Raw genomic sequence first — 27539 nt, 5'->3', positions numbered from 1 at the left:
TTTAGATCAAAAGAGCCTGCGTTTTAGTGGAAATCGTGGCATAAAAGCGATGCTCAAACTGAAATGGATCGCATCTGGTATAACAGAGCAGTCTGAAGGGTTAAATGTTTAATGAAATGGTCTTTTCCATCATTTAGGGAATTTTGTTCGCCATGATTCAGTTTAGCTTAAAATTTACTGTCATTTATGCTTTATATATATAAACTGTTATATGTATAACTGTTTATTAGGGGTATAACGGTAGGCTGGTTTGTTTTAATTACAGTAGAAGGAAAGGAAAAAACATTTTTCATGAAAAAACAGTTAACTAACACTATGGCTCGTTATTTAAATAAAAAAAAATTGTCATTGCTGCAACCGGCTGCAACCCATTTACAACAACAGCATTTGCAACACAAGTTGCGTTGCAGTTTATGGTACTGCTGTAAATGGATGAAGAGATTTGAAGTGCTTTCTCTTTGGGTTACAAAATATTTGAGCTAAAAGTCTGTTTTACTCAGAATAATGCTCTTTGTTCAAAGATCATTATATTATTATTATTATTATTATTATTATTATTATTATATAATTATTATTATTATTCTAGACAAATGTCCCCATCACAGACTCTTTCTGAACCTCCAGGTAGATACAGTGACCACGCTACAGATTCCTTCACCCTCCTGCTCTGACTCCTAGACGTGCTGGAGGTTTAAACTTCTGATGTTCTGAAGCAGAAAGCGAGGTAATTTGTTCTGGCTGCGTTATTTCTTGAATATTTAATCGTTTCCTGCCTCTCGCACCCCCCACACCCCCTCCAAATCACTCAGTCTATAATGGCACCTCTCACGCCAACCCCCTGGCTGCCTTTCCTCTCTGATTGCTACAGTAACGCTTGCAGATGCCTGCTCCTGTTGCCATGACACCCGCTATTTCCCGAAGGTGCACCGCTGATCATTGAAGGAAATATTCATGTGCGTGTCTGTCTGTACCTATGTAGACTGTGTGTGGTTGACCTTCGATTTGCAGCGGTATATGCGCGATTATGGGTGTGCCTGTGGATGTTTACCGCTTCAGGTGCACCCTGGTCTGCTCTGTTCTATTGATACAGTGCTTTCATAACAGCGTTTAACCCCCTCAACACCTGTGTGGTCCTGTGTGATATTTCACAGCTGCGCGTCCAGTATGAATGCTAATCGTGGCTCTGATGGCGTTGGGAACTAGAGCCCACTGACAGTTCACAGCGGAATTTCAAACACTAATTCACACTTACAATTTGCGTATGTGTTGTTGTACATAAATCATCTGTGAAAAGGGGAAACGTGGTATGTGTGAGCATGGGTATGTGTGTATGTGTGTGTGTGTGTGTGTGTGTGTGTGTGTCTGTTTGTTTATATATGTGTTTGGATATCGTCTCCCAAATGCAGAGAATGTCAATTATAATCGCATTATTACATTTGCATTTACATTAGATCTACATTTACATTTATTCATTTAGCAGACGCTTTTATCCAAAGCAACTTGCAACTGGGAAATACATCAAGCCATTCATCTTAAAGACGCAAATAGACACAGGAGGTGCTGGAGTTTCTAGCATTGTTCAGATTAGTACATATATATATATATATATATATATATATATATATATATATATATATATATATATGTGTGTGTGTGTGTGTGTGTGTGTGTGTGTGTGTGTGTGTGTGTGTGTGTGTGTGTGTGTGTAAAGCAAGTGCATAAATAATCTTGGTTTATGAAGAACCCTTTTATAGAAGCCGGGCCATTAAATGCTGTTTATAGTACATTTGTCCTGAGTAGCCTATACACGAAAACATAAATTGAAGCTAATGAATTAAAAAGTGTTAAAATAATTTGGGTTGCAATAACGAATGGTAAAAGGTTTTCTGTGATACTCGATTCTGATTGGTCAGTTACAGGTTTGCTGTCAAAAAAATGGTAACACTTTAGCATAGGGACCAATTCTCACTAGTAGTGTGTATATTATTAAAATATTGTCTGTTTATTAGTACTTATAAACCACATATTCTGCATGACTATTACTAGGCATCCCTGATCCCAATACCTAAACTTAAAAACTACATTACTAACTATTAATAAGCAGCAAATTAGTTTGTTTAGTTGGAGTTTATTGAGGCAAAAGTCATAGTTAATGGTTTGTTAATAATGAGAACTGAACCTTAAAATATGTTTTTTTTTTAAAGTATAAAAGTGTTAAACATTTTTTATTTACTTATTAATGTGTTCATTAATCTAATTAATTTAAAAAAGTAACTTAAATATTGCAATGTAGTATTTCAGAATATTTTATTGTTTAATGCTATTAATTGTTTTATTAATTTATATTTTAATTTGAAATCCTTACCTTTGAAGTATTATTTGTAAATGTGAGCTTGCTTATTGTTTGCCATTAAAAAAATAAATAAATAAAATTAAAACGAGAATTATATAGGCCTAGTATAAACTGTATAAAGCCATGTTCACATGCTAATAAATTAGAAGTGTATCAGGTAAGCAAAGCAGTATGTTTTTTTTTTTTCGATTTTGCTTGGTTTAAGTAGGGTTCTTTATTGACTGTTGTGGAATACACAATTCTGATTGGTCAACCACAGGTCTGCCATTTAATAATTTTGCTTAATGACTGTTAATGAATGTTGCTCAAGGCAAAAGTTTCAGTCTCTTGAATCTCTACACACTCCTTCTTCTCACATAATTATAAAAAAGTAATTTTAATTAATATTTTTTATATATACATTAATGTACCTCATTAATACAACCACAATTATTAATTTAGTTAAACAATTTCCTGTGATGCCTATGATCACATGATTAATAAAAAAATTATCTCTCTTTCTGCTTCTCTCTCTCTCTCTGTATGTGTATTAGCACAGAAAGTGTATTCTACCTAAGTCCATCCATTTGTGCTGATAAAAGCAATCTCAGGTGACTTTATGTCTAATGTACAAAGTATCTCCAAACTATCTTTATCCTCTCAACCCCATTTATCATATAACTTTTAGTTCTCACCCCACTGTTCTAATTTGAAATATATCCCCCTAACTTTAAACCTCATCTTAATTCTGATAAGGTTCACCGTTCTGAGATTTGCAGCGATGCATAATTCATGTCTCCCACTGTCCTTCTTAATGTTGTGTCAGTCTTTTCATCATATTGTGGAAATGACTCTTCCAATTTTAGGGAGATGTTCTCATGCATTCAACAGCAGCGACAGGCTTTCTAGACATCAGACTAAATTATGCCGTTTGCTGTTGATTCATCACTAACAAAAGGCATCTTAAGTGCTATAAAGAAAGGGTTAAATTGGTTATCCTACTACATTTCATTTCCTTCAGATGGAAAATCTTGTTGATTTGAAAAGCAGCTCTTCCATTTCCATACAAGTGTAGCTGTCTCAGACTGTGTGTGTGTGTGTGTGTGTGTGTTCCAGCAGCTTGTCTGTGGCTCACTCATGTTTCAAACTTATCAATTGTAACCAGTTTCCATAGCAACATCTCCCAAGAGGTGAAGAGAGAGGGAGAGAAAGAGCAGAAAGAGAAACAGACTTTGGCAATGGAGTGTGTGTGATTACAAGCATGTTTCTGCATGCGCTGCACATAAACTACACTCTGCTGCTCTTTGATAATATTCATGTTTCAAAACAGCAATTCGGGGGGGGGGGGTTTGCTGCGATTTTTATATTATTTATTTATTGGCATGTTCTATTTTCCTGCTCCATTTTCATACCAAATTGCTTTTCAAAGATTTGGCAAATGTTTCAGCTGTGCGGCCATGGACAGAAAACCTATTTTGGACAGGCTTTTTGGTTTTAATTTTCAGCAAGAAAGAGAGAGAGAGAGAGTGAGAGAGAGAGAGAGAGGGACAACCTAACATAAAATGCATTTCATTCTTTTTGTGTTTCCATGGCAACCAAACTGCCTTAGCCTCTTATTGACTCCAGTGCACTCACACTTTTTCTCTCTCCCTTTCATTATCACTCTTTCACATTTACTTTTGCTTGAGACTTGCAAGAATGTGCTCATATTCTTTATAAACTTTCTCTGTCTCTTGGCCTTCATCATTTGCCTTGATCTTTTTTTCTTATAACAGTTTCATCCCTTTTCAATTTACGTAGTTCTTTTTTGGTGGAATTCAATATCCTCCTTTAGCAGACCAGCTTTTTATTTATTTATTTTATGAAAATACCCTCTCTCATTTCTACATTTATAAAGATTGCAAGATGTTGATCAAGCTATACCACTCAGACATTTGGGATTGGTAAGAGTTTTAAATGTTTTTTGAAAGAAATCGCTTAGGCCACATTTATTTGACAACAGTATTGTGTAATATTATAGAACTCAACATTTGAAGTGGATCAAAACCTTTCAACAAAATTGTCCTAAACCTAAAACCAGAATGCGTTCTTGTATTAGAACAACTTTAGTGAACTTTTTTGATCCACTTTAAATGAGGACTACTGTATCTTTAAATGTAAAACAACATTTTATTATTATTATTATTATTTTAGTATATTTTAAACTTTTATTCCTGTGATGGTTATGTTAAAGCAAAATTTTCAGCAGCCATTATTTCAGTCTTCAGGGTCACAGGATCCTTTAGAAATCATTCTAATATGCTGATCATTATCAATGTTGAAAACATTAGTGCTACTTAATATTTTTGTAAGAAATAATCGGACATATTTCTCAGTATTCTTTGAGGAATAGAACATATATAAACCATAAAAAGCCTTTGCTGTTACTTTTGGTCAATTTATTGCATCCTTGCTGAATAAAAGGCAAATCAATTCCGAGATTAATTCCAACCCCAAAATGCGAATCAACAAACAGACTTCTTTTTCGGCAACATCGTTTTATTAGAACAGGTGTAATTGGTTTTGGAGTATATAAGATATTTGGTCGTATTCAACTGAATACAAACCAGAAAGTTACCAAAGGTGCTGTAGCATACATTAATGAATCATGTATAAAAGACATAATCATGCAGGTATTCTTAAATGTAGATACTGCATGTGAACTATTATTAATCACAGAAAGACATTCAGTGATGATGTCTATAATGAAGACCCAGTCAGCTGTCTCTCGGCCCACATTCATGTGTTATTAGCGATTGTCCAGGATATATATATTCACATTTTTGAGGGTATACATCAAGTCAAAGCCAAGATGGAAAGTAGACCCGGGAGTTTGAACCAGAAGAGGCAGTGTTGCCAAAAAGCACTCAGACTGTGTCATTATTAAATTGCTTGCTTTTAAGTTGAATATGAAGCCGTCCTAGCTAGTAAAGCGGCTCATGAGAGATACGTTTGGCCATTCTATTCATATACAAAGCCAGAACACACAGCTTAGGTAAATAATTATGAATCTACTTGTTTAGCAGACTGATGGACACAGCACAACACAGGAACTCCAGGTGAGGCAAATCGGGAGGCCTTATGATACACGGAACAGAGTGGCGTTATATGTCGGATATAGTCTAACAACACAGAAGATTGCCTTAAAAGTTTGTATTCGATGTGAGACCGTCATCATCAGTCCGTTGTCCAAAGCATCATCGGTGAACGTTTCCGACACCAGTTTCTCCATCATCTGCATCACGGTCCGCTGTGTCCGGCTGTCGCACGCACATCAGCCCACTCAACACAAATGAGTCTCCCTCTGTTGTTTGCTACAGTTCATCTGTTGGCATTCCAAAAGTGCTTTTATGATTTGTCACAGTCTGTCGAGTATTTGAACTCCGGCAGAGGTTGGGGTCGGGTCTCTCTTCCCTCCGGTACGGCCCGTCCTCCACGCCTGTCTCAATTAAGAGTCTGCCGCTCTGCTTGACCACTCGTCCTCACCGCAGACCATGATGGATGAATCCGGATCATGGAGTGTCAGGCCTCAGCTGTGATGCTGCTCAAACAGTTTCCCCGGTTTGTGATACTTATCTCATTGGTTGATTTGCTTCGAAATGTCTTTGTAAACGTCACCATCAGATCTGACGTAAAAATGTGCGGTTGTTTAAGGACACTAATAGAACTACCCTGGCAATGTATTCAGAATGTAATCAATTATTATATCGTACCTCTACATACAGGGTACATTTATCTACCACAAATACTGAAATAGCAAATACTTAGCAGTTATTAAATACTTTGACATAACAAGTTATCTGAAGAAAAAGACGTTGCGACAAAGTCCACGGTCTATTGATTCAAAAATCAAGGTAACACATTCTGTAATGGCCTCAGTAGCACTTCACATGTCTCTTCGTAGACATTAAGAACCATTTGTTGCTATGAGCAGTGGAAATTTTCAGCAGCCCTTGAGAAATTCAATGGTGTTACAAAACATCCACACTGCCTGAGTCTTATTTTGTTCACCATATTTCTCTCTTTCTATTGCGATCGTTTTCTTTTGGTCCAGATCTCCACTTGTTTTTTTTTAATGGCAGTAACTGAGGCAGATTTAAATGCCTCCTTGTCTTGAGCTTTTTCTACATCTGTCCATCGTCCATCCCCACCCAGGAGATCTGAGGAGGAGCTGAACAAGGTCTGTGGATGAGGGAGAGGGAAGCGCGACATAGTTCGGTCTTTATTCTGTCATTTTTCTCCTTCCTTTTCACAGTCATCTGTCCTTCATTTGATCCCTTAGAAGCTGACCAAAGCATACACCATACTGCAAAAGAGATCGAGAGACATTCATCAAGAGAGATATACTAAACACACTTTCACCATCTTAATTAAGAAAAGACATTCTGGGAAAAAGCCAGTGCCTTGTGATCCATAAGAAATCATTTTACTATGCTGATTTTGTGCTCAAGCAACATTTCTTCTTATTGAAAATGTATTTTTTCCCTGTTTCTTTCATTTCATATCCCTAATAATAGTTACGCCATCAATAAAATCCAAACATATGATCTCATAACATAGGATATCTAAACAGATAGATGATCTATGAATGAGGAGGGTTTACCTGTACAAATAGTAGAAAAAGGAGAGAAGGTAGAAGCCTAGTTTGCACCAGGACTCTTTTTGGCAGTAATTCAGAATGTCTGCATTCATCACACTCACTGGATCATACATAACCTCGGACCCATCTGCAGGACGGTGGAAAAACCTGAGGGAGATAAAAGTGAGGGGGAATTGCAACAGGGACCCATTTTTGAAAGAAGTAAGTGAGGGACAGTTTGTACCTCCAGAGGTGATAGAGGAGCAGAGGGATGTTAAGGCCCAGAGTCACCCACTCCCCTGCACACATGAACATCAGACAGAACAGCCCGTGGATGGAATACTCAGGAACCACCAGCTGGAGAAAAAAAATTATTATGTTTAGAAGCATGAATTCACATATTCAACATCTTTTACACATTCAGTTCTGACACTTTATGTGTGTGTACAAGATAGGAGTGTGCCTCCAAGTACAGAGCAAGAAAAGAAAAGGGTGAAGAGAATACAGTGATGCCCCTTTCAGGAAGACCAGAAGTAGACTATTTTGTGGTTGTTTGGGAGATAAAGAATGCTAACACAAGGGTTTCCAATCAACCCCTTAGCGCTCTGAATATACTCTGAGTATATATAAAATTGCATTTTCACGACATCTCTAGCTATTAAAGTATGGATGCATGATACACTAAGTTTGAGGCCAGTAAGATTCAATGTCTCTTAATCTCATCAGGGCTGCATTTATTTGATCAAAATACAGTAATATTAGAAATAGCAATAAAATGGCTATTTTCTATTTTATTATATTTCATAATGTCATTTATTCTTCTGATGGCAAAACTGAAGTGGCCATTTCTCCAGTCTACAGTGTCACATGATACTTAGAAATTATTCTAATATGCTAATTTGGTGTTCAACAAACATAATATTTTTGTAGAAATAGTGATACTTTTTTTCAGGATTCTCTATTGAATCAAAAGTTGAAGTAATAATTTATAAATAAAAAAAAAAGAACACCAAACTGACCTTAAACTTTTGAATGAGAGTATACATCAGCGCTATTATTAGTTATTGCCAATATATGACTTTTTATCATTTCTATTTTTTTTATCAGCTCTCAGAAAGATGGTGATGTACATGACAGTATTATTGTCTTTCGTCTTGGTGGAATAGATCTGCTACGCTGCTTCTGCTGCTGTGGCAGAGCAAGTACTGAGACTTGCTACTGCCAATACATCTACAACATGCTGCTGTGAGCAAGTAAGAAATTCTGCTGATGCACATATAACATGAAATAACCCATATAGCATACACAAATCACCCCGTAGCAGATCTATACAGGTGGAGCTAGGGATGGTGGGGGGTATCTGAACCATGCTTCAACTGTTACCACAAGCAATAGCAAACTATTTGAATGTTGAGCAGCGAGCTCATTGGCTGCTGATACAAAAAAGAACGAATCAGAAGATGACGATGTCATTAGATGTCAGATTGTGTTTGTTAATGTTATAAAATCTTAAAATTAACATGCATTTTGTATACTATATATTATAATGTTGTAATGCCTGAAAATAGCTGAAGCATTCAAAATTATTTAATTTTTACAAAATACAAAATACAAAATTATTATTATTTTTTTTTTTGTAAAAATTAGGAGTATCAGCCAGAATACATTAGGGCTATAGGCAAGAATTGTGCAGCACTACTATAAAGTAAAAAAAAAAAAAAAAAAAACACCTAGCTCCTTTTGCATGTCCACCCCACTTTATATATGCTTACACTTGACTTGATCCGACACAATTTCACTCACCCTTCGAAGGAGGTTGCAAATTCTCTCAATGTTCAATATTCTTTCCCTCTGAGGAAAAACAGAAGAGCGTAATAAGATTGCATGTTTCTGCATGTGTGTTCAAATATGTGCATATATGCCATTTCAGTGTCTCTGAAACCTGCTGTTCACAGTTGAGAGACTGATGCCGAGTAGTTTATGCTGTGTGAAAGGAATCGTGATCAAAGAAAAGCCTTACCGCTCTGGTGGGGTTGCTCTGGTCGATGGGATTTTTGAAGTCAGTGCGCAGCTCATCAAAAGCAATAATCTTGAGGAGAGAACATTTGAGTTACACGAGCATTTAAACAAAAACACTGGACATTTTGGAGGTTCGAGACAATGACGGGTGATTGTACCATCTATGGCCCTTTTTATGTTTAACTTTCCTCATTTTCTAGCCATTCCTACAGCTTCAAGCTACAGTCACCCCTCCTTCCATTTGCCCATATAGATCCATATCTCCTGCCATCCCTCACTTTGTTCTCTGTAAACAGATGCAGTTGCCATGGTGATCGAACGAGCCCCTAAGCGGGCGTCATGGTTGCTATAGAAGTGAGTTCACATTCTTATTGGCTGAGAGCCATACAAAGATAGGGGAGAAGGAGAGGAAAGGGGGATGGGGTGTCAGAACCAAATTACGGTTTGATAAGCATTCTCAATAACATGGTTTCTCGCCAGCATATGAAGACTCTCAGCCTAACCTACTCGCTGTCTCCATACTCTCTGCTTCCCTCACATACATTTACACACACACACACACACATGTTTGTTTTTGTGAAAAGTGGGGACATCCCATAGGCTTAATGGTTTTTATACTGTACAAACTGTATATTCTATGGCCCTAAACCAACCCTACATCTAAACCTAACCCTCACAGGAAACTTTGTGCATTTTTACTTTCTCAAAAAAACTCATTCTGTATGATTTATAAGCTTTTTGAAAAATGGAGACATGGGTTATGTCCTCATAAGTCACCCTCTCCTTGTAATACCTGTGTCATACCCATGTCATTATACAGAGTTGTGTCCTGATATGTCACAAAAACAAGAGCACACACACACACACACACACACACAAACACACACTCACACCAAATGACTCATGTTTAGAATCTCTCCCACTCCTGTCATTAGTCAATGCTCAGTCATTTCAAGTCTGTTTCTTAATGGCCTTTTGAACATCATACAAGTAAGGTCTGCAGTCTAATGCCGATCTGAAAACATCCCTGACTTCTGGTTTGGCTTTCAGGGCTTGTGTTTTAGATGTTGAAACCTCTGCTCTCTAGTGTTTTAGTGTTGCAGACAGATTTTAACAGTTGAGGGCCATCGTGTTTGTCTGCTGTTGCCTTTTGCGAGAATGCTGCCTCTAATATGAAGAATACAGATGATACTGAAGTCTCTGGCGGCGACTGTGCAAATTTCATTTGTGATTCTACAGACAGTGGGCTGGCACAGAACAACCAGTAGAGTTCAAATGAGCTGTTGACCTCTTCCTCTTCAGCGCTCTCGCTCTCTGGGTTTGTGTGCATTGGTGAATCTCACTAAAACATGTTTAAGTCACAAGTGGACCTACGATACATTAAATATACAGTGTTTTCACATTATATAAAAATATATTGATATTATTGTCACATAATTTTCATGACATTTCCCCCTAGAATTTTCATTGCAAAAAGCATCTATAAGTTCGTTCATTCTAAGAAATTCTCATTATATTGTCATTAACATAATATCGTTTTTTGTTTTGAATTTCTTACTAACCGTAATACAACTTTTTATAGAATTACATCTTCCAAGATTAAAGGGAAGTATGTACATAAAGTACAATGATGTATAAATAGTTTTTGAAAGCATATATGTATTTATACATTATACAAACATTATTACATATATTTATACTGTATGGAGAATTAAGGGGGCAAATATGCTTATCTGCTAAATTAAAAAAAATATGTGATTAAAATGAATGTGCTTAATATCTTAAATAATGGTCCTAAAAATATGCGTAATTTTCTAATTTTCATAATATAATTGTTCTTAAGGTTTTGTGCGGTTTACATTATTGGCAGTATGTATGTGTGTGTTTGTGTGCATATACACACAGGTAGACTCCCGCCTCCTTCCTCCGTTTTTTTTCCTTCTGTATCCGTTTACTTGTTCTGTAAATCATTAATCATCCATGACTCAGAATGTCTGCTCTATTAATAACTGCCGTGATTTGTATTCACCTCATGGAAAAGGCCTCTTGTTAAGGGCAGGGGAGACAGCTTGGACAGACACACACCAGTCTCTGCGCTCAAAAAACTGGCACGAACACACACACACACACACATTCACACTCATGCTGTCAGACACTTGGCGATGGCATGGATTCCGATGCCAATTGAAATGGAAGTGTGACAGTGTTACAGGTAACAGGAACTCGTACAAATTCGCATTCACAGAGTAAAGTGTAAAACTACAGACATACCTGCCAGATGACGAAGAAGATGAGGGCAGCGCACAACACGAGTGTTAACATGTAGCAAAAGGCCGCAAAGGTGAAGGCCATGGCTGTGCCAGCCAGCCTGACGGTGATCTGGGTCGAGAGAGGGCGAGGGGGAAATTTCCCCTGCTCTCTCTCTCTATCTGTCACTCTCCTTACACTCTTTCCCCCTTCAAGGAAGCTACAAAGCACTTCCCTCTTCTTCTGTCTCTCCTCTTAAAGCTTGTGGTCCAGCTTAGGATGAAGTAGGGAGAGAATTTGAGAGGAATCTTCTTGGTCTGGAGCTGCAGATATGAGGTGTCTGGCTGGTGATCCGCCTCCGCTGGCTGGAGCGCCTTGTAACGTGTGGCTGGACAGTGTGTGTTCGTGTTTAATTCTTCCTCTCTGTCCACCTAAGATAACTGCTTGAGTCGTTTCCTCTTTTCAGTCTCTCTGCCGTGTCCCCTGTTCCTTCACTTGCTCTCCTTCTCCCTCTCTGTCTTTTTCTCTGATTGGCAGAAGGGGGTTTGTATGTATGTGGAGAATCGCTCCCCTCCCCCGTCTCTTAGATTAGTGCTGCACACTGGGTCCACACACCTTATTCACAGCAGAACACCTTAAAAAATATCTTGTGGCCACATCGGTGGATGAATGTCCCCGGTATACAATCTGAAAAATAGACATTGATTCGAGTTGCACTCTTTAAGATAAAGGTTCCAAAAGGATGCCACAGTAGAACCTTTCAATGAATCATTTTTTTTTTTAAGTGTGAAAAACATTTTAATTATCTATTTTAATAAAAGCATTTGTGCAGTGGATGTTAAAGGTTTTAAGAGTGTATAAAGTACCGAATGGATGAATGTGTTAAACTGTTGAACTGTAATCACAGTTAGACACATTTTAACTCAATTACAGGACAAGTTTGTGGATCTAACTGACGGGTCTTACAATCCTCTCTTAGAATAAAATATGATTGATCAGTTTTAAGTGCTGATGATTTGGTTTTATGGATAATAACATGCGTATATGCACACATTAAAGACAACGTAATCTTAAGTAAACTCTTTTGGATGGAATATGTGTCTTCAATATGAGCCATTGAGACTGCAAGTGTAAAAAAAAAAAAAAATAGCTTACTTAATATGGATTTGTAGCAAAAGAGCATTTTTTTATATTTATATTGAACTTATTATCCCGAGTAATCTATGCAAGGTTTTCCGAGACGCTATTGCATTTATTTACTGGTGGATTCGGCTGATGCAACAAACCAATTGATTTAGCCAAAAAAATAAGTAAAATGTGCACATTTTTGTATTTGCAGTTGTGTGTGAATCCATAACAAAACTGTAATGGTGTTCAGTCTATCTAAATCATGTACACATGAATAATAAGACACTCAAAATGACGGTGAAGAATGGTTTACTAAGTTAGCTGTGGTACATGACCGAATGAAAGAATAAAAGCATTTACCTGTGTTTTCGGAAGCAGCGGCGCAAGTGTGTCTATGTCTGTCCTCTCTCCCCACATTTTCCTCCCAATCTGGGTCGACACCATGTCAGAAATCTCTGGTCTGCTTTGCTCTGGGTGTCAGTGTTGGTCCCATCACAGTCTCTCATTGGCTGCTGGGTGCTCTGTGACCAGGTATGAAACAGCAGAAAAAAGCCAAACATGCATGAATGCGCTGGCTGTATTTTTCAGTTTTATCTCATGCTTTTGATCCCGTGCAGCTTTCTGAGGTCTGACATTTAATTTAATTCTCTTTTTTCCCCTTCATCTGCCTTACCCACTTGCTCTCGCTCTCATTCCTTCTCTGCCTCTCTCAGTTTTTTACCAATTCAAGCATTCCCCGCTGGTATTTGATCTCAAAAGCAGAACCAATGGAAAAAGCCCCTCTTGCTCGCCTCCCATCTCTTTGATTAGAATTAAAATGTGATGTTATTACCTGAACGCGATGCTCAACTACATTCAACAGTCTTCTCTTCCTCCGTCCCTCTATTTTCTGCCCTACTCTCTCATTCCCTAGAGAGATATGAGGGGGCAGAGGGAGCTCCGAGTCTTTCTTCTTTGGCTTCCCTTGTTTGTCTCTCCCTCTCTCTCTCTCTCCCTCCCTCCCTCTTTTATTCTCTTACTGTCTCTCTCTTATACAGTGTTACCTTCTTTGTGAAAGTGTGTCTCTGTCACAGCAGGAGAGATGAAGTAAGGTTTGATTCTACCTCTTTCTTTGTAGTCAAATCCGCAGTCATGTGCCCAAAGATCATGAGTAAAGAGAGGTATATTTTATATAGTTATATTTTTTCACAAGGTTCCCACAAATTCCATTGTTGCAGTTTTCACATTCCAAGTCCGATACCAATTCTGGGAATTAATAGGTGAATAATAATAATAATAAATTAAAATGATAAAAATGTGTTAGTGTACAAATATCTCCAGTAAGACAAAAATGTATCTACAGTAAAACAGAAATTATGCTCATATTCGAAACAATTGTAAAAATTCCATTATATGTTCAATGATATGATTATTTATTATTTTATTGTATTCATATTATTATTCATTAAAATTATTATCATATTATTATTAATATATTAAATACCAATATTTTACAATGTTCTTGTTACACATTACATTCACTAGTATGCATAATTACAAGCAACTAACCTAATTCTTCTACTTCTTCTTAGTTCCAGTTTTCCCATAACTGTAGGAAACTTGCATAAAAAAAGATTCATATAGTAATATATCACACTCCTGAATATGTCTGGGTTTCCTGCCACCTCATTTCTATGGTGTCAAATCCATTTTCAATGAATACTCCCTGGGGAACTTCTTTTTCTTCTCTCATTAGCCATGTTTTCAAATCATTCCCATAGTGTCTTCATCTTTGTTTATTGTTCTTTAAAGCAAGGGAAGTATTGAAACTTGACTGACATGCTCCCCAGGCAGAAGAGACTGAATCATTCCAACATTAAGGATTCTGATTTGCTTTTAATTGCTTATATTACTGCAGCCATATAAGCAGCATTCTCTGTTTTTCAGGAAGACTGACAAATATCCTAAATGTAGGTGCTCTTCTAATGGAGTCCAAGAGTACCATCTGGTGGATTTTTCCACACTCCGAAAGCATCTTTTCTCTACTGTCCTTCATGAATTGCTATTTTAGGACAACCGCAAGTGAATTTTTTTTTTTTAAAACCAATGTAATTACAAAGTAGAAACCTAAATTAGAGTGTAAACCATAAAGAACATTATTAAGATGATGGGATTTAATTTTAATTCTATTCATAATTATTTTAGTATATTGTCACTCCTAGTTTCTAATTTTCTAATTAAAAAGTTTGAAAATGAGCAGCTACAGTGGCATGCGAAAGTTTGGGAACCCCTTGCAGAATCTGAGAAAATGTGAACAATTTTAACAAAATAAGAGAGATCACACTAAATGCATGTTATTTTTTATTTAGTACATAAAATATTTTTACATTTAGTCCACAAGACAAAAATAAAATAGCTGAAGTTTACATTTATACATTTAGCAGAGGAATCAAACCCCCAAACTTTTTGCACTGCTAATGCAATGCTCTACCACTGAGCCACAGAAACACTATTATAAAAAATGGTCAATTATTATAATATCCCCATTTAAAAGTTTGAGAACCCTTGGTTCTTAATACTGTGTGTCCCTGTTTGTTCTGAATGTTCTGAACAGTTACACTGAGCTCTGTTGTGACTGTATGATTTCAAGATGTCTCTTTTCATACTGAGAACAATAGAGGGACTTAAACACAACTATTAAAAAAGGTTCAAACATTCACTGATGCTCCAGATGGAAACTATTTTTTAATGGTTCTGTTTGAGTCCCTCAATTGTACTCAGTGTGAAAAGAAGGATCTCAAAATCATAAAGTCACTGCTGGAAAGGGTTTAAATACGCAAAGGATGCTGTAAAACTGAAGAATCTGCAGGACCTGGAGGTTTTTCTGAAGAACATTTCTCAGTTTACTCTCAGTTCAAGGGACTCATACACAACCATCATAAAACGTCGTGGATCATCCAAGTAACAGCACAAAGTATTAAGAACCAAGGGTTTCCGAACTTTTGAATGGGCTTATTTTAATAATTTCAGCAACAAAAAAAAAATGTAAGCATCTTTTATGTAAAATATTTCACTCAGGACAGTACTAAATAAAAAATAACATGCAGTTAGTATGATCTCTGTTATTTTGTTAAAAGTATTCACATTTTCAAAGATTTTGCCAGTAGTTATCAAGCTTTTGCATGCCACTGTATGTCTTTTAAAGCATAAGTATCAGAATTATCTTGGGGTCAAAAAGATTAGGAAATACTGGTTTATAGCAACATAAAAGAAGAAGAAGAAGAAGAAGAAGAAGAAGAAGAAGAAGAAGAAGAAACTACTCACCTTACTTTTATCCATGGAAGAATTATAATGATGCCTAGCCTAGAAAGTCCCTTTGTTTGCTAGTATCTAATTTATTATGTGTTTAAGTGAAAAAGTGAAAATTATAGGATAAAAACAGATCATAATACTTTCATCAAACCGTAGTAACTACAATAGCGTGACAACATGCAGAAAACTGGCAGAGGTTTAGCGTAAGTAGACTCAGTATTAGAGGAGAACGGAACCAAAAGTCGTTAGGTTGCGCGTTACACCCGGACGTAGTTGTGTGCGACAGTAACGTGGAGATCTGTTTTCATTTAGTCAGTAACTCCAAAATCACTCGTGTTCTTTCAAATGTCTGCTAAAAGCCAAATATGCTCAATATGGCTTGGATCCGAAACTGGAATATTAAAAGGTACGGTGTTTTTCGCCTCTTCGTCGACATATTGTACACTTTTCTAACTAACGTTAGCTAGCTAGCCAGCCGTGTATAGTACACGTGAGTTGGCACCACAGTATGTGCCATTTAATTAGCTTCAGGCCCACTGAACTAATGATTTGCTATTATCCTTATTTCATCTCAAGGGGTGAGTTTAACCAAAAAGCAGGCGTTTAACTTTTGCGAGATGAGCTGCTTGAGTCGAGATCAGGAGGTTTGTGTGATGGCGTGGGGAGACCCTCAAGAATCAGAGGTGAGGAAGAGAGAGAGAGAACTGGAGGAACAGACTTCATCAGCATGATCTGGTGACTGACAGACGCTGTCTATGTGTGTATGTCTTTGCAGGTGTTAGTGGGCAGTGTGAATGGCACTGTGAAAACATTCAGCACAGACAAGGGAATCTTCACAGCCACCAGAGAGTGTGGAGATCCTTCACAGGGCAGATTCACAGGACTGGCTGTCACTGACAGGTGCTTGCCAGTGTCATGTTATTCTCATTTCTGCAGGGGCTGATGAAATCCTGGATGTTTTGTTGTTTTGCATAGATGTATTTTAGGAATGATGGACTTTGTTTCCTTCTTTAACAGTTCTGTGATTACATGTGTGGAGTCAGGACTTCTGAAGGTGTGGAAGGAAGGCAGTACAGAAACAGTAAGTCAACGTGATTTCAGTGTCCTGCAGTGTAGTGGTCCATATATAGACATTTTCCCTCAATTTATTTTATACATATTATATATGCACTTGTACGGCTCTGTTAATAAAAAAAATACTACTTGAAATGTTTCTACTTTTAAAAATGTATGAAATTGCATGACTTTTTACGGAACAATGAAATGTAAAAATGCTGAAAAAATTAAATTTACACCACTGTCTGCATCTAGAAATGAATCCCAGCAGATTAATGGTGACCCTTATTGTGTGTATATTTGTCTTTTACTAATCGTAGGTCAGATGAAGAGTCTGACTGTTTAAAAGAAATTACGGAGGATGTTTTATTTTGCTGTTTTCTGTCTTTTAAACACAGAAAGTGATCAAACACTGACTATTTTTCTTGTTCCTTACATGTGATGTGACCCTGGACCACAAAACCAGTCTTAAGTCGCTGGGGTATATTTTTAGCAATAGCAAAGAAAACATTGTATGGGTCAAAATTGTTGATTTTTCTTTTATGCCAAAAATCATTAGGATACAAAGTTAAGATCATGTTCCATGAATATATTTAGTAAACTTCCTACCAAAATATATCAAAACTTAATTTTTGATTAGTGAACTGCATTGCTAAGAATTCATGATTCATAATGATCTCTTCATCTTTAATGATGATTTTGAGTCTTTAGGTAGACGTGGACTTATAGTAAATCTGATCCTCAGCCGACCTCATCTGTCTCTGTTTTTAGGTTGAGGTAAATGTTGGAAATGGAGTATGCAGAATGCAGCAGAACCCGTCACATCGCCATCGTGTGGCTACAGGGGGTAAAGAGAACCCGCTGAAGGTCTGGGATCTGGAGAGACCAGATAAGCCAATATTCACAGCCAAAAATGTAAAGCAGAAGAAGAAACTATAACCTTTTTAGCCCCCAGTAGTTGATTTCTGTGTTTCAAGCTCTACCTCTTTTCTTCAATCCGTCAGGTAGCCCATGACTGGTTGGATATGCGAGTGCCCGTGTGGGTGAGAGACATTGGCTTCATCCCAGATTCAGATAAAATAGTCACATGCACTGGACACCATCAGGTTTGTCTTTACTCTGGCTTTATCCATGCATGCTTGTCTACTGTTGTTTCTTACAAGGTATATTTACTGGACATCTGGAATACATTAAGTTACTTTAGAAATATCATATTTCTGAATTTTTACGGTGAAAAACTGAAATGATGTACACTATCATTCAAAAGTTTTATAGTAGTTTTAAGCAGTAATACTGTGAAATATTGCTTCAAATTAAAATAGTTTCAAAAAGTAATATATTTCTTTGATGGCAAAGCTGAATTTTCAGCAGCCATTAATTAAAATTATTCTTATTATCATTGTTGAAAATGGTTGTGCTGCTAATATATTTTTTTGTGGAAACAATTATTTGTTTTCAGGATTCTTTAAAGAATAGAAAGTTAAAAATAACATTTATTTGAAATCTTTTAACATAAAAGATTTTTACGGTCACTTTGTAGACAAAACTCTTAAATGGTGGTACATTTAATTGAATGCTGGCTGTTTCATCAAAACCAGCATGTATTTCAAAGTAGTGTTTTAGTTTTAACTGAATCATTTAATGAATCATTTTAATATAGATGACATGATTTTATATTAATTCAGTATTTATACAAATGAATATCTGTTTTTCACCTATTTGGTTTTACTAAACATTCTGCTTGTTGTTAATCTGTTGGTGTCAGTACACATCCTCAAGCCAACCTCAGCTGTTTTAAATTGAAAAATGTTTTGTTTGTTTGTTAGATTTAATAGCTCTGAAAGATCCCAAAATAAATCGTGAGCAGATCATGTTGTTGCAGCTTGTTCCTGACCCTTTGCTACTGTATTTATTCATGTCTTCCTTTGTGTCTAAACGTCTGGGATCAAACATGACTCAAAATATCTTGCCCTCTCTGTTCTGCTCCTCCTCCGTCAGGTGCGCGTGTATGACCCCTCGACGCCTCAGAGAAGGCCGGTGATGGAGGCTCAGTTTGGAGAGTACCCGCTCACTGCGCTCTCTCTTCCTGCCAGCCAGGGCACAGTGGTCGTGGGCAACACTCACGGGGAGCTCGCCATCCTTGACCTCCGGAAAGGTAAGCAGTAGGTGGATGCTCCATTTATTTTTTTCTTTTAGGCAGGTTTGGATCTACACAAAAGGGGTTGTTTTGAACTGAAGCTCCATTGCTCAGGGTTTTTTGTCCTGGATCTGTGTGTGTTCCAAGTATAAAGGATGTGTTCGGCCGGCCGTTCTCCATATTTATGCGTTGCAATATTATTGAACTCCTGAGGGTGTTGTTTTGTCTGACCCCATTTTCTTCTCTCTCTGCCTACAGGGCTTGTGCGTGGGTGTCTTAAGGGTCTGGCGGGCGCAGTGCGGGGGCTGCAGTGCCATCCTTCCCTCCCATTGGTGGCCTCTTGTGGTTTAGATCGTTTTCTGAGAGTACACAGCCTGGAGGACCGTTCCTTACAGCACAAGGTATGAATGCACAAGAAACCAGGTTTCTTTCTCCATTCTCCCTGCACTTCATCATTCTCATTCTCTCGGCAGATTTCTGCATAGCCCCTCTCCTCTTATTTCCATCTGATTGCATGTACCATATAATCAGAAGTGCCTCCCACTCAGTGTGATGTTTGTATAAATGAACATATTTTCTCTGTGCAGGTATATTTGAAGTCACGACTCAATTGTGTGCTGCTGTCTAGCAGAGATCTGGAGGTAAGCGGCGGTTCAGTGTCAGACGGAGCATCGTTTTGATGATTCGCTTTTATATAACTGCCTATCAACTGTTACAACAATGGAAGTTATACTGTATCCTAATGACTTAGCTAAAGGTTTGACTCTTTATGTGCTTTTCTCTTATAGTCATCTAGTGCTGATGTTAGTGGAGATGTAGAGGAGGTGAAAGCAGAGGAGGATGAGGTTTGGGATACCATGGAAACAGTGAAGGAGAAGACAAAAAAGAGGGCTGTCCAGAAAGACGAAGCAACTGTTACTGGAGTAGATGGAAAAAAGAAAAGGAAACTAGTGAAAAAGTGATGTAAAGTGATTTCTAATGGACATTGTTATCATTTTATATACAGTTTGTCATGGCTTGAGTAAAACTGTATCAACAGTGGCCAAGAACAAGCTTAAAACATAAGAGGCTGTTTAATATGGATGTATAATAATAGGTGCAGGTCATTATTTAGGTCCATTAAGTGAATTTATACATGCAATCTTCTGAAATGTGATACTGAAATTGCATTTTAAATGTCAAAACTCTGCTTAACTGGAACAAGTGAACCAGTTTATGTAAAAACGATTTGTCCCATTAATCACTGTATTTCTGTATTGAACAGAATTTAATGAAGAGGCTGCATACCATAAACAATCTTTCAGAAAGGTTTTTATCATTTTCTGGCTCACTTAAAAAATGTAATGCCAAACTGTCACACAGATCAGAAATGTGCACCTAGGGAAATATTTTCTACAGAAACCTCAATTAAATTTTTGGCTTGTTATGTGTTAAAGGCTCTAAAATACTACTTTATATGAAATTAAAATTCTTTCCCAAAGCGTATTTATAGTATCCTTTTTCACAATTAATTTAATGTACATTTTACTGAGATAAGAATATAATCTTGAATCGGTGCTGGTCTAAAGACCTTGACTTGACCGTGAATGACCATACATACCTGTGCTTGTGTGGGTGTGTGTATTACTCATTGTGTTATGCACACTTAAACACACCCTATTCTAGCCTCTCTGATAAGATAAGGGACATCTTGGTTAGCACTGAAACTCTCGACTTTGTAAATGAGAACATTAGTAGCTAATGACTGATTTGTGAAGCCTTACATTTCAAAAACTTGACATTTGAAAGTACTGTTCTGGTATAATTAACACGGAATCACATAAAATTAGAAAATAAATTCTGTCCAAGCTTCTTGAATGGTGAAATGTACTTATAGATCTAATTATAGACTATGTTCAGGGAATGAAATGTGGTTTCCATGTGTAAGATTTTGTGGTGTTTAGTGCATCTAATAAGTTACACCTTTAACATGACACTTTACCAAGGAAGCATTTTAAAAGGAGCTGAAGAGCAAAGGGCATCAAATAGAGGGGGTGATGAAGTATGACAGCATGAACTGAATTCTAAGACCTTGCAGGGTGGAGGGACAGTATTCCTGACTGCTGACATTCAGAACTTGGCTTTATATGCAGGATGACAGCCTCAAAATTTCCTGTATGGTTCTGGTACATTTTGAAAGACAAAAAACATTGAACGTTTCACCCTGTGCGCTAAAACAAGGTCGTGACCACTGGAAAGATTTAATTTCCTCTTGATTTCCTCTTGTAAAGTGAGGGATATAGCTGAAATTAACCCCAGAAACAACCATCACATTACACATCATGAAATGCATTTATCTTACAGGCCTGTGATTATTTTAGCTTTTTCCAACAGATTGAGCACAAAGTAAGATTTTGTGTGTGTGTGTGTGTTTTTTTTTTTTACTGTAAATCCAGTCCCAAAGCTCTTATTAGTAGGAACACACCAGATTTCGACCCATTTACACCCAGACTTCCACCTGCCCTAGGGGACTCTAGTATGTGCTTAGGTGGAGGATTTTGTCTTGGTGCATTAATTGACGCGCCATTCTTGTGTTTGATAATAGAAATTCCTTAACGCAGTGTGCATTTCTGTGCTCTTTAACCTAACAGTGGCAATAATTAACCCTCTCTTATGATCATTTTATTGTCCTGTTATAAAGTCAGTTTTTTTTTTATTATTCTTTGATCAATGTTAAGAGTCCATAGTCTAATGTATCTATTCGAATCATACAGCATTACCTCATGTTGTCCCATTACCACTAATTAAGACGTTGACCTACATCACACATTTGCTAATTTATAAATCAAGCCTTAGATACTCACAGCAGGTGATTATACCATATGAATATGCAAAAATTAGACTTAATAATAGTTTTCGTGATATTAAAGAAATATGATCTGGTTCTCTCTCTAAAAAAAAAAAGTTAAACCGTTGCGCCCTCTAGTGATTTATTGTGTTTGTAGTAAGATGACAAGACGTCTGTTTGACCCACAACATTTGTATAGTCCATTTTAATCAAGTGTGTTGCTTTGAAGTGTTTTAAAAAATATGAATGTACCTAAAAGCAATCAAAATAGATGCTTAAGATTGAAATTGTGTAAGTCCATGGGAGTCCAGGATGTTGGATTTGAGGGGCAGGGCCAAAAAGATGTCAAATATTGACAAGGAATTTAATTATTAACTAAGCTTAAACTCCAAATCACTTTTAAACTGGACTCTCTCGGCCTGACATAGCACTGCTGACCGACGCTCCCCTCTCACTCGCTGGCTCTCTCGTCGTGCTGTCACTAACTTTGCTGTTTTCAGTTCCTTTTTCATTTTTTTATAGCCAAATTTTGCTATGCTTCTGTTAAATCTTTAATCTCTATATTCAGAAAACTGTTTCTTTTGTTCTTTTGTTTGGATTCTTTCTCATTTTTTTCTGATGTGGACTCCCACCGGAAGAACTGTGAATGTAAGTTACTCTTTATTGAAACTTAAGTAAGTGGCACACATTTAAGGAACATAAAGTGAATAATTTTTGAGAAGAGGTATAAATATTTGTATTTAAAAAAAAATATGTGAGGTTTACATCTTTGCCTCGCCTTTTTGCAGTTACGCTGATTCATGTAGGAATTTTCAACGTAAACTTCTATTTGTTTGTAAAAGACTAGATTAATATCCTAATGTAAATATACCTGCATTGTCTAACAGAATCAAGTTAATACTTTTAAAGAGGAAGGGAAAAGAAAGCAAAAGACTTGTGTTCGGCCTTCAAACATTTCAAACATTTACTTTCCAAGAACAGGATCTTACAAAGATCAATTACAAGGGTGTGGAGTAAGTTGAAAATCTGAAAGTCTTTTTTAAATTAAATGAAGTCAATTGCATGTTACTGAAATTCAGACGAAAATAAATGGCAGTCTTACATTAATATACTGTCATGTCAGCTGTTGTTTTCTTTTCTGCAAAGTAGGTTTGATAAAATACATCTGAGTATTACTGCGATATCAAGTACCACAATTGGGAATTGTCATAAAAATGAACCACCTACATAAGTTCATGCCATTGATTTTCTCGCACCCTACACAAATGTTGGATACGCCGCAGGGATGAGAAAGCTAATGGTGGATTCAAAATATGATAACAGGAGCAGATAACACAGACTGACTCATGGGCTGTGTGCCCCTTTAATTGTTTTATTATGCTGTTTTTCCAAAGGTAGCAAGGAGCAGTGGGATGTTTACAGCAAGACAAAGTCTAAAATATGATATAAATGAAGAAACCAAGAAGAGAGAAAGAACAAGTTAGAGAATGTGGGATGGGTAACTCGTGACTAAAACGAAGTGATATCTACAACATTAAAACTTAGGGATATAAAGGCACATAAATTATTTGAGCGACACACCCTTTTTTCTCTCGGCCCATACACAAATTCTGCCGAGCACCCTCATGTTGACTGCCATCATAAAATTGCTGTTATCAAGATCAATCTTAGCACTTTGGACGCACTGTTGGCCAATAATGGAGTCTATGGCATGTCATAAAGATGAGAATGAAACGAGAGGTCAAAGTCATGAGCCAACAGAGGAACTCTCACATGTACTTAATGGCAGTCATTAGCCATTGTCTGAATCCTGATTTAACCCTCTATAACTTGGTTCTCTGCGCTTTCATTTCAGGTGGAACCAGTTCTTTTTTGGGACCTGCTAAATTTATATATATTTGTTTTTTGTTTTGTTTTTTTGAAAACTTGAAGAAGTACCCAATAGTGAGAATGGGACATTGACAGACGTTTGTGTTAGAATGAGTGCACTTCCTTCCGCTGTCCAAGGGGGGAGCACTACAAAGATTTGGTGCTGACTGGTTGTAACAGCAACTCCATGTGGAAGGTTTGTGTCTTCCAGTGGAGCTGCTGTTGCGTGCAGATAGTCACCTTTATCTCCTTTGTTCCTGCGTGTAAATACAGTCTTAATAAATTACCTGGATTCTGTTTATGTGGCTGTAATTTCATATGCATGCTGTTGGGACACAGGGTGATGACCTATGAATTGACAGCCAGTGTTTGCAGTCCAGCTGCCTGTCAGTTCTGTAGGCCACTGTTCTGTTTATCCTATAAAACACACTGATTTGCACAGAGAAAGCAGGGCATTGTATACATGTTGGACTAGATGTTTTGTTGAAACTATTACAACTTGATTTTTTTGATATTGCATTTATTTTTTATTTAAATTATAATTGTATTTCATTTCATTTCATTTAAACATTACATTATTTCAAAATAAAGTTCTTCTCTGATATTAAATAAATGTGACATTCACATGATATGTAATTATGTGTTGTGCCTTTGCTCTCACTCTTTTCATGATATATCTTATGTTTTTTGTCATCTTCTTAGCACAAATTTCCTTTATACATTATTAACACCGTCTTCCAAAATCCATGTTTCTATAACTTAGCATCCATTCACACCGAGCATGGTAAGAATAATGATAAATTAGCTATATAATAATACTATACTATATTAATACTGTATTAGCATTCACACCAACGCATGATGAAGTTCTGTTTATTATAGGCGCACACCTGCTCTTACAAATATTGTTCCTCTGTCGTCATCTTTATAGTTGTTGTGTAGATTTACCTTTTCCCACAGAAATAAAATGGTTACTAAATATTTACAGTCATCAACCTTGATATCAACAGGCTTTTAGTAGAAATTTGAATGAGCCATTTTAAAGAAAGTGTAGTCATTGACAAAATATTCACTTCACTTACAAACAGCCTGATTTCCTGTAAATGTCAGACTGCTTTTACTTTCAGTTTTGTTTTGGCCAGACCCCGAAATGTCAGGGGAGTCTTAGACTTACACTAACCAACATGTAGGGACAAGTCATTGAAAATGTTGCATTATAAGATTGCTGATTTAAAAAGAAAATAATAATACGTTTTTTTGTTTGTTTTTGTCTGCATCCCTTTCTGACTTTATAAAAAAACTAAAAAAGCATTGGGAACTCCCTGCAAACCACGGAGAATTCTGATTCTGCATACTTTCACTTTCAAGCTCTGATACTGTGATATAAAGAGGCCTCTTGTGCTCTTTCATGGGTGATTTACTTTTGTTGATTCCAAACAAAGGATTTCCAAATAATTTGTATCTTTCTTTCCATACTTCCAGAAGTTTCAGATTAAAAGAACACCATAGTCTTCACTGAGCGTAGCTTGTGACAAGTGTCATTTCCCACAATGACCCCCTTATGACTTCATTGGCATAGACTCAGACCAGCAACTGCACTCTCCTGAAAGTCCAAGACAAATGGCCATCTGTTACACAGATGTTACAATAGAAAATCCCCCACCCCATCCTCAGAAACAGGAACATTACTGTACTCAGTAAACTGTAATTTTGACATGTTAAATACATAATAAGCTTCTGGAATTAAGTTACCATTGATTCCTTATACCTATATATTTAGCTACATATAGTCATTTAGCAGACGCTTATATCTAAAGTGACTTACAAATGATGGCAATAGAAGCAATCAAAAACAACATAAGAAAAAAATATACATATGCTCTTGGTTAACCTACACTGTAAAAAAAGCGTCTGGAAGCTGTGACATTACCGTGAGGAAAAAAACATAATCCAAAACAAACCATGGTTAACAGTCAGATTCAGCCGTATATTTATGATCCAGAATCAGATCCAGAGGCTGAAATTTAACAAGAGCAGCATCAGCAACGACGGCTCTATGTGGTATGTACTGAAACTGTATATATTTGCTTAGCGGTTTTGGAAAATGACTAAGTTCCACTTTATGTCGTCTTTTTTTTTTCTTTAAAGCTGTACATGTGGGAAGTGCAGTTTGATGACAACATCGCATGTTGTTTACTTGATGTGCTTACGCGCCGATAGCTAAGTTCACAACACAGAGATATTTGAAGCAGTTTTACTCACCGCCTGTGGTTCCAACACACGATCGTGACCCTTTTTCTTTGGGACTGCATCATCCTCAAGAAATAAACGATGTGCAAATCCAGGCGTCAAACTGGGCCTTGTTTGTAAAACAAGCATCTTCGAAATCCAGGAAACAAACAAAAACACTTGCACAACTCCGTTGATGCTCTGTAAAAAATAAACTCCATCCACTGGTCCCTTAATGCTGTTTTTTTTTTTTGGTAATCTGTGCAGGGTTGTCTCCCCCTGGCAACCAAAAACACACTTCTTTGGTGACATTTTGGTCTCTCGCTCTGATCAGTGAATGTCTCTGCTCTGCTATACGGGAGCGAGCGCTCTTCCGGCAGACGTGCCCTCAGGACCCATATAAGGAAATTCCGCTCCATCTAACGTCACACAGAGCCAAACTCGAAAAAAACTTTCCGAAACTTGTGACAAACCGGAAGGAGTATTTTTGGGACAAATTTTTGAAACTTTGTTCATGTTTAGCATGGGAATCCAACTCTTTAACATTGTAAAAAATAGCATTTCACCCCCCCCCCCCCCCCTCCTAAACATAAATTTTTATTTTTTACTGAAAAACTATGTTATTTTAAAAATATTCCTGCATTATTAGGATCAAACACCTTAACTGAAAAAACAACATAAAAAAACCTGTTAAATGACTGCCAACAAGCTACCAATAAATAAATACAATTCTGATTTAAATAAAAAAACTTTAAACAGAAAAACTGTTGTTTTACAAATATTTCCCGAATTAATAATAACAGACAAGCAGTCAACCAGAAACAGAATGCATGAAACAATGTAATGTTACTGCCTTTGAATAAAACCACATGTAGCATAACATCAACAGTTCCTGTTCTTCTGAAGCACAGACTCTACTCTCAAATATAATCTGACATGTTTTTTATTGATATTATATACAGATTGTGTAGGTAACTACATTTTACTCTGCTCTTCTCCCAGTTTACTTTTATGTGTTACCGGGAGGAGATGATGATGTGCGTGTTGTAAATCCCACAGGTCAGATTCAGTGTGAACTAACATGGCGGCGCCCATCACCCGGTGTAGATCAACTACCACGGTCAATATAAAAGTGTTTAAACTACCAAATATATTCACTTGCACATATTTCAGAATCGGAATAGCATATATTTCATAATGTAGTGAGCATGTTTTGGGAACATTTGGAATAAAACAAGAAAAACTAAATAAAAGCGATCCAATGTGTCATACAGATCTATTGTGGCTGTCTTGTGTCACAAGCATGACGCGTCGCCATGGAAACAATAAGGCTAAAATAACAGTCATCTAAAAAAACTCATGCCGGGGTCTCAGCTAGTATATTTTAAACTCATGTGTGAAAGGGTTAAACTGTGTTCCGAAGATGAACGGAGGTCTTACGGGTTTGGAACGACATGAGGGTGAGTCATTAATGACAGAATTTTCATTTTTGGGTGAGCTAACCCTTTAAAAGATTTTCCATAATGTTGAAGTTCTTTTAATTACACTTCTGTTTTTGTGGTTACCTTTTTTGGCTGTCGACCATTTAACATTTTTTTACTGTTTAATTACAGGTAATTTTACATTAATTTGTAAGTAATTTAAGAAAAAAGAAGAAACACTGTATAAAAATACAGTACTATTTCTGTATAAAAAGTTGAATTACTGTAATTAATTGTAGTGTCATAATACTTAATTTACAGATACCATTGGTAATATTAAAGAAATTTTGACTACAATTTTAAAT

At 36.8% G+C, this 27539-nt stretch overlaps 2 protein-coding genes across 3 annotated transcripts; one reads left to right on the top strand and one right to left on the bottom strand.

The window, feature by feature from the left end:
• Window positions 1-4852: 4852 nt before the first annotated feature.
• cnih2 (cornichon family AMPA receptor auxiliary protein 2) lies at window positions 4853-13340 on the bottom strand. 2 transcript variants are annotated; one of them, XM_026273583.1, is made up of 8 exons: window positions 13177-13340; window positions 12705-12865; window positions 11241-11903; window positions 8971-9039; window positions 8754-8801; window positions 7195-7307; window positions 6975-7118; window positions 4853-6677 (listed from the first exon to the last, which is right to left on the bottom strand). In XM_026273583.1, the coding sequence occupies exons 3-8, from the start codon at window positions 11319-11321 to the stop codon at window positions 6650-6652; spliced, it is 483 nt and encodes a 160-aa protein (XP_026129368.1). In that variant the 5' UTR covers window positions 11322-11903; window positions 12705-12865; window positions 13177-13340; the 3' UTR covers window positions 4853-6649. The 2 variants fall into 2 exon arrangements, with proteins under 2 accessions (XP_026129368.1, XP_026129369.1); XM_026273584.1 differs by lacking the exon at window positions 13177-13340 and adding an exon at window positions 13018-13153.
• A 2554-nt stretch (window positions 13341-15894) lies between these two features.
• wdr74 (WD repeat domain 74) lies at window positions 15895-20313 on the top strand. Its single transcript, XM_026273581.1, has 10 exons — window positions 15895-16041; window positions 16212-16318; window positions 16411-16535; window positions 16653-16716; window positions 17463-17606; window positions 17696-17797; window positions 18690-18846; window positions 19087-19229; window positions 19416-19469; window positions 19617-20313. The coding sequence occupies exons 1-10, from the start codon at window positions 15981-15983 to the stop codon at window positions 19788-19790; spliced, it is 1131 nt and encodes a 376-aa protein (XP_026129366.1). The 5' UTR covers window positions 15895-15980; the 3' UTR covers window positions 19791-20313.
• Window positions 20314-27539: the final 7226 nt, after the last annotated feature.

The sequence above is a fragment of the Carassius auratus genome, chromosome 10, assembly GCF_003368295.1.
Source record: "Carassius auratus strain Wakin chromosome 10, ASM336829v1, whole genome shotgun sequence".
In the NCBI taxonomy this organism is placed as follows: domain Eukaryota; kingdom Metazoa; phylum Chordata; class Actinopteri; order Cypriniformes; family Cyprinidae; genus Carassius; species Carassius auratus.
This window is presented reverse-complemented; position numbering and strand designations above follow the sequence as displayed.

What these genes read in the sequence shown, in the direction of transcription:
- wdr74 (XM_026273581.1), top strand. Translation starts at nt 15,981, where the DNA reads ATGTCTGCTAAAAGCCAAATATGCTCAATATGGCTTGGATCCGAAACT. An exon ending in GAGACCCTCAAGAATCAGAG is followed by an intron (nt 16,319 to 16,410) that starts GTGAGGAAGAGA and finishes ATGTCTTTGCAG; the next exon opens with GTGTTAGTGGGCAGTGTGAA. An exon ending in AGGAAGGCAGTACAGAAACA is followed by an intron (nt 16,717 to 17,462) that starts GTAAGTCAACGT and finishes CTCTGTTTTTAG; the next exon opens with GTTGAGGTAAATGTTGGAAA.
- cnih2 (XM_026273583.1), bottom strand. Translation starts at nt 11,321, where the DNA reads ATGGCCTTCACCTTTGCGGCCTTTTGCTACATGTTAACACTCGTGTTG. An exon ending in TCTTCTTCGTCATCTGGCAG is followed by an intron (nt 9,040 to 11,240) that starts GTATGTCTGTAG and finishes TCTCTCCTCAAG; the next exon opens with ATTATTGCTTTTGATGAGCT. An exon ending in TTTTTCTACTATTTGTACAG is followed by an intron (nt 6,678 to 6,974) that starts GTAAACCCTCCT and finishes TCTCTTTTGCAG; the next exon opens with TATGGTGTATGCTTTGGTCA.